The following is a 12,500-nucleotide window of genomic DNA, read 5'->3' on the forward strand; positions in this document are numbered from 1 at the left end:
AGAGAGAGAGAGAGAGAGAGACTTTTTATTATATAAGGAAGTTTCTTGTTATTTGTCAGAGATTTTAGGCCTTCCCTTTTTTGCTCAACGTTTTAATAAATTTTGTTTAAATGTAAGTTTCAGCCTTTGGCAACCTTACGCTGTTCAGGAGGCAAGAATTTATGTAATACTTTCCTGTTTGCTTCAAGTATCGCTTTAGAAATATTTCATATAATGGAGGGATAGTATTTCACATACTCGTTTTCTTTTTAGTGTCCCCTGTAAAATTCTTATAAGGTTTTTGAATTGTATAGTGAGCACCAGTGTGTTACACCTTCATATTTAAACTGACATTGGTAGCATGGGCGAACCCAGCATTTCACTCAGAGAGGAAATAAATACAGATAAATACAGTGTATCATTGCAAGCCCAAAATGATTTTTGTGTATATATATATATATATATATATAAGAGAATATGTGTGTGTCTTTGTGTGTATGTATGTAGTGTATGAGTCTGTGTGTATATATATATATATATATATATTATGTGTGTGCGCGCTTGCGCGTTTGAGTGTATGCATGTATATACTGTATTAGAGTGTGTGTGTATATATATATATATATATGCATATATATATACAGTATATATATATATATATATATATAAATTTGTGTCTGAGAGAGAGAGAGAGAGAGAGAGAGAGAGAGAGAGATGAGTGCGAAGATATTTTCTAGACATAATATTCCTGAGAAACAGGCAAGTAACAAACCATCAAATTACTTCATCATCATCAAATGAACTGCTGCGTTGGTAGGGTTGTCATCTCGGGCTGATAAAAAAAAACAATTTTTTTCCCTATTTCTGGGGCATTGTGAGACTATGTATAGCTAACATGATGGTAAGGAATATCATGTTTCCTACTTGATGAGGACCGGAAAATAATTTCTCAGGTTGTCAGTTATAAGGGAAGTGATAGCTGCTCCTTCTCTGAAATGTCAATAGTTTCATCTGCTATTATTTTGTTGGCATACGCCTTCTTTACACAAGCAATTAATTAATTTTGAACTTGTGGTGTCGTACATGTAGCATTTTTCTTCCCCTTTTTCAAGTTGTCTCAAACTGTCTTTGCCGATGGCAAATTTTAGTTGAATTAAATCTTTAGATATACCTTGATGATGTTCTTTACCTCTGTAAGGCAAGTCATGTGTACCACAAAATACTATTGCCGAAATGATTGGGGTTATAATTCTGTTTTTGTTTATTATTTACTTATGGCTAACTCCGACTGTTCGTTAAGCTCATCTCTCTCTCTCTCGCTCTCTCTCTCTCTCTCTCTCTCTCTCTCTCTCTCTCTATATATATATATATATATATATGTATATATATTATACATGTATATATATGTATACATATATATATATATATATGTATATATATGTATATATGTATACATATATATATATATATATATATATGTGTGTGTGTGTGTGTGTGCGCGTGCGCGTGTTTGTATGTATGTGTGTGTGTGCATTTATGCATATAAACAAAACAAAATGTTTTTACCCACTTAGAAAACTCGTTCGCCCCTAAAATGTTTTCACATTAATATTCAGGCTTCATCCCCAAATCCATAACAACACAGTTCCGTTTGCTTTCTGCAATACATTCATGCCCCTGATTATCACCAGGTGTGCAATTCTCGGCCAAGATTTATGTGACAGCGTAATTCTGCGAAGGCTCGTACGTCTGCGTAATTCTGTCAACCCTTCTGCGTTACTGGAGCGTTAACGCAAGGTAAGCAGACGGTAATAGCAGAGCCTCGGGGCTTCCTACTGTGTGGGCCCACGGGAATCGATGGTCGATAATGTCATAAAACCTTCCTTCATTTATCTGCCCTCTTCGGGAAAAGGGCTTTTCTTTTTTCTTTCTCGGAGGGAAATGGGTGTGGCTTGACGACATAGGATAGGTACTAAAAGACGCAAGGGGAGAGAGAGAGAGAGAGCGAGAGAGAGAGAGAGAGAGAGAGAGAGAGAGTAGGTTTGATACATTGCTACCTTGTAGTATTGTGTGATAGAGAGAAGGGGGAGTGTTAAGGATACATTGTTACCCAGAGAGAGAGAGAGAGAGAGAGAGAGAGAGAGAGAGAGGGGGTGGTTTTAAGGATACATTGTTACCCTGTAGTAGTGTGTGTGACAGAGAAAGGAGAGATTGCTAAGGATACATTGCTACCCAGAGAGAGAGAGAGAGAGAGAGACAGAGAGAGAGAGAGAGAGAGAGAGAAGAGAGAGAGAGAGAGAGAGAGAGAGAGAGAGAGAGGGGAGTGTTTAAGGATACATTGCTACCCTGTAGTAGCAGTGTGTGTGTGATAGAGAGAGGGGTGTTGAAAATACTTTGCTACCCAGAGAGAGAGAGAGAGAGAGAGAGAGAGGGTGGGTTTAAGGATACATTGTTACCCTGTAGTAACGTGTGTGACTGATGAGAGAGGAGAGATTGTTAAGGATACATTGCTACCCAGAGAGAGAGAGAGAGAGAGAGAGAGAGAGAGGGTGGGTTTAAGGATACAATGTTACCCTGTAGTAGCGTGTGTGACTGAGAGAGGAGAGATTATTAAGGATACGTTGCTACCCAGAGAGAGAGAGAGAGAGAGAGAGAGAGAGAGAGAGGAGGGTTTAAGGATACATTGCTACCCTGTAGTAGCAGTGTGTATGTGTGATAGAGAGAGGAGAGGGTGTTAAGGATACGTTACTACCCAGAGTCAAAGTCAAAGTCAGTCAAAAACCTTTATTCCATTATAAAATGGTTATTCTGGTACATGACAATATAAATTATTTGCATAAAATTCACAATATAATCGGATTGTAAAAATCTAGGATATATATACATTCAATTAAAATATAAAAGATATTGCTTAAGTTTCCTTCTGAATAATACAGAACTAACATTTATACATTTTCTTATTTCCAGAGGTAGTTTATTCCACCAAGCTGGGCCCCTTATTGCCATTGAGCGTGAACCCAAATCCGTTCGATAGCTGTCTACATATAGATTTTCATTCTGTCTTGTTAATGCATTTCTCCTATTACCAACTGTAGGAAATGTGTATAGCCAGTTGGGATATTCTTTTCTCAAACTTTTAAAAACAAAAACACAAACATTGTACATACACTTTTCTTTTAATTTTATCCTCTTTAATTGCTGGAGGGTTGGGGTGATGTGGTCGTGTTTTTTTACCCCAATAACGGCTACTCTACCTGCAAAGTTTTGGATTTTTGGAGCTTTTTTCCATGTGCATATCATTAGTCACCCCCCCCCCCCCCTCCATATCTTAATATAATAGTTTATTACACTCAAGACCAGACTTTCCACAATCAAAGCCCGAGTAGTATCATCAAAGTAATCTTTTACTCTACTTAGATATATTAGAATGTATTTTTGTGAGCTACCCACAAAAATACACTGTGTTTTGGTGGCATTTAATAATAGCACTTTTCTTAGAAATATTTCTTAATTTTGAGCAATATTAGTCTAGGCCTTTTAATCAAGGCATCTATATTTTCTATTTGATCTGCCCATTACTTTTCATACTATATACACATGACATGTGGTTTGGCCTAGAAAATAAGCTTGTTGCATATGCAGATGATGCTACTCTCTTTGCATCAATTCCATCCCCTGAATGTAGATCTGGGGTTGGTGAATCCCTTAATAGAGATTTAGCTAAAATTAGTGCATGGTGCAAGTTATGGGGTATGAAGTTGAATCCTAACAAAACTCAAAGTATGATTGTAAGTAGGTCAAGGACAGTGGCTCCTCAACATCCGGATCTCAGTATTGATAATGTTTCTTTAAATTTGTATGACTCTTTCAAAAGTTTAGGTGTGTTTCTCGATAGAAAATTTACTTTTGAGAAACATATAAGGTCTGTGTCTTCTTCAATTGCACAAAAAATTGGCTTATTGAGAAAGTCTTTTAAGATATTCGGTGATCAATCTATTCTGAAGAAGTGTTTTAATTCTTTTATTCTACCTTGTTTTGAGTATTGTTCTCCTGTCTGGTCTTCAGCTGCTGATTCTCATCTTAATTTGTTGGACAGAAACTTACGGTCTATTAAATTTCTTATTCCTGATCTAGATATTAATCTCTGGCACCGTCGTTCAATTAGTTCATTATGCATGTTGCATAAGATTTTTCATAACTCTGACCATCCTTTACATTCAGATCTCCCTGGACAATTCTATCCTGTTCGTAATACTAGGCAGGCAGTTAATTCTAATAGCCAAGCCTTTTCCATCATAAGACTCAATACTACGCAGTACTCTAGAAGTTTTATTCCAGCTGTTACCAAGTTGTGGAATGATCTTCCTAATCGGGTTGTTGAATCAGTAGAACTTCAAAAGTTCAAAGTGGGAGCAAATGCTTTTTTGTTGACCAGGCGGACATGAGTCTTTTTATAGTTTATATATGACATATTTGTTTTTGACGTTGTTAGTAGTTTATATATGACATATCTGTTATGACGTTGTTACTTTTTTTAGAATGATTTACTGTTAATTTGTTCTCTTCAGTTATTTATATCCTTATTTCCTTTCCTCACTGGGCTATTTTTCCCTATTGGAGCCCTGGGCTTATAGCATCTTGCTTTTCCAATTAGGGTTGTAGCTTGGATAGTAATAATAGTAATAATAATAATAATATAATTACCAGGGTCGTCCTTGTCTCGTTTCTTGTGAAGACGGTCTACGAGGGGTTGTTTCCAAATAGATGGATATTTCCCAGTTACAATCGATGTATTTATGATAACCGTGATATAATATGCAATAACTGTAAGGGAATCTTTTAGAAAATTTGTAGGAATACCATCCGTCCCTTAAGCATAACTATTATTCAAACTCTCAACTGTTAATATTATTGTTTCTACTGTAACTGGTTGAGGTCTAAACAATTTTATATTATTATCAAAATTAGTTTGTATGGTTCTAATATCTTCATTTTCGGACTTTTGTAGAATTTTCTGCGTTTTATCATAAGTTTTTTTTCCTTGGGTTGTCGTATTCAATCTTTTTATTTGTTTTAGTAGGTACAATATTATTCATAATTTTCCTTGTTTCTTTACAAGATTTACTTTTCTTGATCTTGTCTTTGTTATGATTAGCAGTACGCATTTTAGAATTGATAAGTTTTTTCATTTCCTTATACGCATTGTTCATATTTTCATAATGTCTAATTTGTTTAAACCTTTCTTGCATTTTGTCCTTTTCAATCATACTGTTTTTGAGATCATCGTCCATCCAAGGCGCACTGGGTCTCCTTATTTCCCTTGTGGTTATTGGAGCACATTTATCTAAGGCACTATTATATACTTCATTGAAAATTCCTGTTTAAATATCTGTCATCAGTGTGCGTGATTGTATTTAAAACTAATTTTTGGTCTAGCAATGTATTGCACAACAAATCTGCAGAATAATATTTTAAACACCTAGAGGTTACCGTGACTGGTTTACGCTTAGGCTTCTTAATATCTATAATAAATGAAATACGTTCATGGTCAGCTACAATACTTGGATTGACTTCGATGTTAAGAACACTTTCCTGCTTGTTAGTTATTAAAACGTCTAGTAGTGTGAATGAGATGGGGCTAACTCTAGTAAGTTTATTAATCATTTGAATTAATTTAGTGTCTCTTATAGTATTATGCATCTTTACTGAACCTAACATCAAATCATCATTTCGATCACCTACTACATAAATTGATTTATGCTCTAAAGAAACCACTCTCAGACATTCCAAAAATAGTTAAAAGTATCATTTGAAGCATGCGGATGTCTATACAAGCAGAGAGAGAGAGAGAGAGAGAGAGAGAGAGAGAGAGAGATTGCCACAGTATAGTGAATTCTCGTCATCATTTAGCCTACATCTTTTCTGAAATTTTATTTTGATTTTCTCAGTGTTTGAGTAAGATATATGTGTATCTTTTGAGCGTACAGAATCTGTGAAAACAGACTTTATTGAATTAATCTAAAATCCAGATGAAAATCAAGGTCCCATTTCGCAGAGAATCGTGTGCTCAATACTCGCTTGTCTGGATAAGTATCATCTGTCAGGGGTTCTTATTCCTGAGTAGAGTAGTCCTTACAGGTGAGCCTGTGATTACGTATCTATGTTGATATCATACAGAGGTATCCATTACTGTAAAAGGCTTGTAAATCCACCTACACATGCTTTCTTGATATATTGTTACCTCCTTTAATTAAATAGTTTAAGAAAAGAAAGTCTCCTATTTCATGTGTAAAAGAAATTCTTCAAATTTATTTCAACATTAATTGTTAGTTGTTCGAAAACAATTAAAACTTGTCTGTAAAGTTGTGTACTATGCAATTATTGTTTGGTTCTTTTTTTTATTTTTAATCCTTTTGAAGCCGTGGTTCCCTGCACTTCAGATTTTGTTGATACTCTTTTCTTTATGACAAGTGTTTTTTAAAAGCTGTTGAGATATATTTAGTTCTAGAGAGAGAAGAGAGAGAGAGAGAGAGAGAGAGAGAGAGAGAGAGAGAGAGAGAGAGAGAATCCTGACATATTGTGTTCAAAGAGGCTCAGTTTCTGTTTGCTCTACTCCATATTTTTTCCGACTCAGTATGACTTTTTTTTTTTTTCAGGCCAGAAGAACGCAGTCCAGTCGATGTATCGACAATCACGTCGAAACTACGTCGATTGCCGCCCTTGGATCGTCTCCCTTCACCTGTTCTTGTCGACATTGCCCGATGTTCTTACTACGAGGACTTGGAAAAGGGCGTTACGCGTAAGTGTAGTTATAGCTAAGAATTTCGGTTCTGTAATGTTAGTGCAATAAATTCTGTTTATGTCTTTTGTTTGACAGGTTAAATTGTAGAATTGGTATTATATTGATATTGTTAGATGTTAGCGTTTGATTTACATCAGGCATGCGCAAATGTTCGTCAAGAAGCGACCGCATTTAACTTTATCCAAGTGAGAGAGGGCTGCATGATAATACATATGTGCAAAAATATTGCGTGCCCAATATGTAATGAATTTTCTTACAATTTTTTAATTTTTTATTTATCTTGGTATGAAAGTTCTACATAGAACTATCATCTTTCATTATTTCCTAATGATAATTACGGTAATAAATATATAGATCTTCAGTAACCTAGGAAATCTTGAGGGACGCAGGGTGCCCATGCCTGATTTACTGAGTTAGAATTTTAGATGTCGAGTTAGTTTAACAGATTTTACCTGTATCGTTGATTCGTTTCATTTGAGGTTGTGGCAACTTAGCTGTTAGGTTCTAACAGAGAGGTAAGGCGAATGCAACTGAATTTTATTCAACAGATAATGGGGTTATATATAAGCAGTTGCAAGCAAGAATGTCATAAAAATTCAAGCAAATTAAAACACGAGATGTCAAACTTAAACAGGTTGGTCTATTATCAGTGTGGGAGAGAGCAAGAGATAAAAAGATGCACAATATCATTACATTGTATGAGCGTGTATGAGACACGTGCGGTACAAGACACAGCTTCGGGTTCATATATTTTATATACTGTATTTTAGTAGTCACATTTCGCTATATAAACTTTGTGCACAGAAATATTTTTTTAACATAGATTTAATGCAGTCTGTTGCATTATTTTTATACATTTTGTGTCCAACATTGATTAAAGGTATTTTAGACACATAATGGAAAGAAGGGAATGATTATTATGGAATCAGAACTTTTTTGAATATCTATATACAGGATTTCCGTAAACAAGAGACGCCTATATAATAAACGGCATTGAACAGAAATGTATACCTAAAGGACATCCAGATATTTAGACTTATTTGGAGTCTTAGATTTAAAAAAAGGGGGTTTTAAACAAATGAGAGTAAAGGTAGACAAAAGCAAAGTAATAAAGGGGAAATGAACAGATAGACGGAAGAGGAGCAGTTTTTTTCCTTCTCTAATCAGTTAATACAGATTGTTGATGGTCATAATAGTGTAATGGGTATTCCAGACCCTTATGAATTTATTTATCGTATTTGTTGAGAATGTTTTGCCATTATTATTATTATTATTATTATTATTATTATTACTTTTGTTGTTTTGGTTGTTGTTGTTGTCTCTATAGCAGGCCAATTGCAGTCGAAGGTGTAACGGTAGAATACTAAATCCCCAAGTTCCCAATAAGAAAGCAGCCCAGCACTTGAAATAAACAAAGAGGAGAAAAGGAGAAAATTTAACATTTAAAATCAATATATTATGTGAGCATGATGAGAGGGCAGTGGTGATCGTTTTGAAATAAAGCTCAAAGATGAAGATACAAAAAAAAAAGAGGCAGCAACCTCATAGCTAGGGAATGAGGCACAATGGGGTCTTTATTGAGCTTTTCAATCATACCATTAAAGAATAAAACTAAAGAGAGCTCATATTGAAAGAAAGCAGTTTATGAATTTACTCTCAAGGAGAACTCTCTATTCTTAGACAGCATATTGTTACATGGGTTAAGACACATTCTAAGAATAGAAAACATAAGGGGTTAAGGCACAATCTAAGAATAGAAAACATAAGGGGCTAAGGCACAATCTAAGAATAGAAAACATAAGGGGTTAAGGCACTATCTAAGAATAGAAAACATAAGGGGTTAAGGCACAATCTAAGAATAGAAAACATAAGGGGTTAAGGCACAATCTAAGAATAGAAAACATAAGGGGTTAAGGCACTGTCTAAGAATAGAAAACATAAGGGGTTAAGGCACAATCTAAGAATAGAAAACATAAGGGGCTAAGGCACAATCTAAGAATAGAAAACATAAGGGGTTAAGGCACTGTCTAAGAATAGAAAACATAAGGGGTTAAGGCACTGTAAGAATAGAAAACATAAGGGGTTAAGGCACTATCTAAGAATAGAAAACATAAGGGGTTAAGGCACAATCTAAGAATAGAAAACATAAGTTTTTATTTCAGAGTGGTTTTCTAGAAGAATAGCTTAGCATAGCTAAAGAGCTTTTTCCAGCCTTACATAAGAACTTACTTATAGCCACTGGCCATTAATAATAGCTACAAACTTAAGGACATTATAAGATGTAATATGCTTGGTGCTGCTAGGTGTCATAAAAAAAGGAATGTTTAAGGAATATGAAAGACATTGCAGTGTATGTGTAGGCACAGAAAATATCTTAGAGAAGGTTCCAACATCAAACTGAACAATAGTAGCTGGTTTCATTGAAGCAATCAGCGTACAACAACGCTTTAATTATTTGTATTAGAATTTAATTATGAAAACTGCATTGAGCAAGGGAATAAGAATTCAAGTTTAAAGAATGTCCAAATCCAATTTAGAATTCAGACTTGTCTAAATTTCTGTTTAAGAAAATGAAAATATAAAAGAAAATCACCAAGAATGGAGCGCATTTATGAAAATATTCAATAGAATAAATGTGTTGTTTCATATTGTAAACAAGTTTTATGGCATCTGAGATTAATAGAAAAATCTCTGTCCTCATACACCTGACAACACTGAGATACCAAACAATTCTTCTTCACTAAGGGCTTAACTTCAGCACTGTAATTGTTCAGTGGCTACTTTCCTCTTGGTAAGGGTAGAAGAGACTCTTTAGCTATGGTAAGCAGCTCTTCTAGGAGGACACTCGAAAATCAAACCATTGTTCTCTAGTCTTTGGTAGTGCCATAGCCTCTCTATCATAGTCTTCCACTATCTTGGGTTAGAGTTCTCTTGCTTGAGGGTACACTCGAGCACACTGTTCTATCTAATTTCTCTTCCTCTTGTTTTGTTAAAGTTTTTATAGTTTATATGGGAGTTATTTATTTTAATGTTATTCTAAAATATTTATTTTTTCCTTGTTTTCTTTCCTCGCTGGGCTATTTTGCCTGTTGGAGCCCCTGGGCTTATAGCATTCTGCTTTTCCAACTAGGGTTGTAGCTTAGTAATTAATAGTAATAGTGATAATAATAAATTACGTAATGATCTTCCCAAACAAATAATTGAATCTTCGGAATTTCAGATGCTCAAATAATTATATTTTATTCATTTTACGATGATAATCATAACGATTGGTTATCTTAAGTTTATTCTTCACTTCATAGTTTCTGAACTGCATATAACTTCTTTCCATAATGGGGCCACAGGGCTTATTGCATTATCTTCCAACTAAGTTTGCAGTTTGATGGTGATAAAACTAGATTAATTATTATGACGGTAATGATAAAGGTTAATATGAGGTTATATTAATTTTTAGAATAGTGCTTTGTGTTGCTTTCAAGTATATAAAGTGTAGTGTATCATGATATTTGAGAAAGAATCCAAGTAGCTCAGTTTCATCGTGTTTTTTTTTTTTTTTATGAAGACCGATGTCTGGTGATGAAGTCTTTCACCTTGAAATATTTAACAATCACCTTCCTTTATTATTATTATTATTATTATTATTATTATTATTATTATTATTATTATTATTATTATTATTATTATTATTATTATTATTATTATTATTACTTTAAATCAAAGCCCTTACTATAAACAAGAATGGCACAAATAAGAAAAAAAGTCCTGTTTTGGAAAATAAGAACAGTTGTATATATATGTATATATCTCTTCATCATCAGCAGCAGCAGTTGTTACTAGTCGACTGCAGAACAAAGGCCTCAGACATGTCCTTCCCCTTGTGTCTATTGATAGTTTTTCCGTGCCAGTCCACACTCGCAAACTTTCTTAGTTCGTCATTCCATCGTCTTCTCTTCCTTCCCCTGCTTCTTTTACAATCTCTAGGGACCCATTTTCATTCTTAATGTCCATCTATTGTCTGTCCATCTCATTTATTTTCAGATGATGTTAGAATATCCTCTACTTTAGTTTACTCTCGTATCCATGTTACTATTTTTCTGTCTGTTAGTGTTACTCCCATTATTATTCTTTCCATAGCTCTTTGAGTTGTAACTAGCTCATGTTCTAAGGCTTTAGTAAGGCTTCAAGTATCTGATACATAAGTTAATACTGATAGGACCATCTTTGGAGAAAGTGGCAATTTACTTTTCCTAATCTCATTTTGTTTACCAAGTGCTCTCCATCCCATGCTTATCCTTCTTTTAATTTCGGTCGCCTGTCCTGAGGAAACACTTACTGTCTGCCCTAGGCATGTAAATTCATTAACAATCTCTAGAAGTTCGTCCATAACTCTTATTTTCATTAAACATTATCTTAGATGTAATCATATTCATTTTCAGTCCTACATTTCTGCTTTCTCTAATCAAATCTTCTATCATCTTTTTTAATCTCTCCCATAATTCCCTAAACACAACTATGACATCTGTAAATCTTAAGTTGTTAAGATATTCCTCATTAATATTAAGTCTTACCTTTTTTCCAGCCTAAATTTTTAAAAACTTCTAGGCATACTGTGAATAATTTAGGAGAGACGGGGTGTCCTTGTCTAACTCCTTTCTCAAACGGAATTTTCTTATATTATTATTATTATTATTATTATTATTATTATTATTATTATTATTATTATTATTATTATTATTATTATTATTATTTTAGAATTGCTATACTTCCTGTATAAATATCTTCAAGTGTTCTAACATAAGATTTCTCAATTCCTTGTTTTTGAAGAGCTTTCACTACTGCTGAGGTTTTGAGAGAATCAAAAGCTTTCTCATAGTCTATAAATGCCATATATTGTGATTTGTCATACTCTGTTGATTTTTCATCAGCTGGCTAATTACAGGAATATAGTCTGTTGCTGAATACCCACCTCTAATGCTTGCCTGATCTCTTGGTTGATTAAAGTCTAGCTGGGTTTCCGTACGGCCCAATACAATTTTTTAAAATATTTTATATATAACGGAGATTAAACCTATTAGGTGGTATTTTTCAGGTCTTTTTGTTTCTGTGTATGTATGAATATATACACACATATATATATTTATATATATATATACATACAAACATATATATATATATATATATATATATATATATATATATATTATACATATATATATATATATATATATACACAAAATTTGTATCTACTGTATACTTATATGATTATATACAGATGTATGTATATATATATATATATATATATATATATATATATATATATATATGCATATATATATATATATATATAGAAATAACAGAAAACATTTTAGATAAACTTTGAAAAAAAAATTTATGATCACAGTTAAAAAAATTGTTAAACCTTATTGGAATGAAATATTTTAAACGTTTCAACAACATTATTATTAATATCAACTTATATTTTTTTATTGTTGGGAAAAATCGTAGTTAATTGAATATTTAATTCCACATGGTGAATGGGATAGAGTTGAATGTAAAGGATGATCAGGATTTCGGAAAATTATATTAATTTTAGAGGATTAGCTAATTGAATGGCCAGGAATGAGATTAATATTTGGCCATGCAATAACAAACCTGAGCTGATGAATGTTACTGATAGTAAAATATGATTTCTATTATTTTTATTATTATTATTATTATT

The 12,500-nt window shown here is 33.4% G+C and overlaps 1 protein-coding gene across 1 annotated transcript in view; it reads left to right on the forward strand.

The window, feature by feature from the left end:
* Positions 1 to 12,500, forward strand: part of Epac (Exchange protein directly activated by cAMP) — a 1,092,821-nt gene that overhangs the window by 410,369 nt on the left and 669,952 nt on the right. Inside the window, exon 2 of the mRNA XM_068386349.1 lies at positions 6,636 to 6,778. Within this exon, the coding sequence (XP_068242450.1) occupies positions 6,636 to 6,778 (143 nt within the window). The remainder of the gene's footprint in view (positions 1 to 6,635; positions 6,779 to 12,500) is intronic.

Source organism: Palaemon carinicauda, chromosome 14 (assembly GCF_036898095.1).
Source record: "Palaemon carinicauda isolate YSFRI2023 chromosome 14, ASM3689809v2, whole genome shotgun sequence".
NCBI classification, from domain to species: Eukaryota; Metazoa; Arthropoda; class Malacostraca; order Decapoda; family Palaemonidae; genus Palaemon; species Palaemon carinicauda.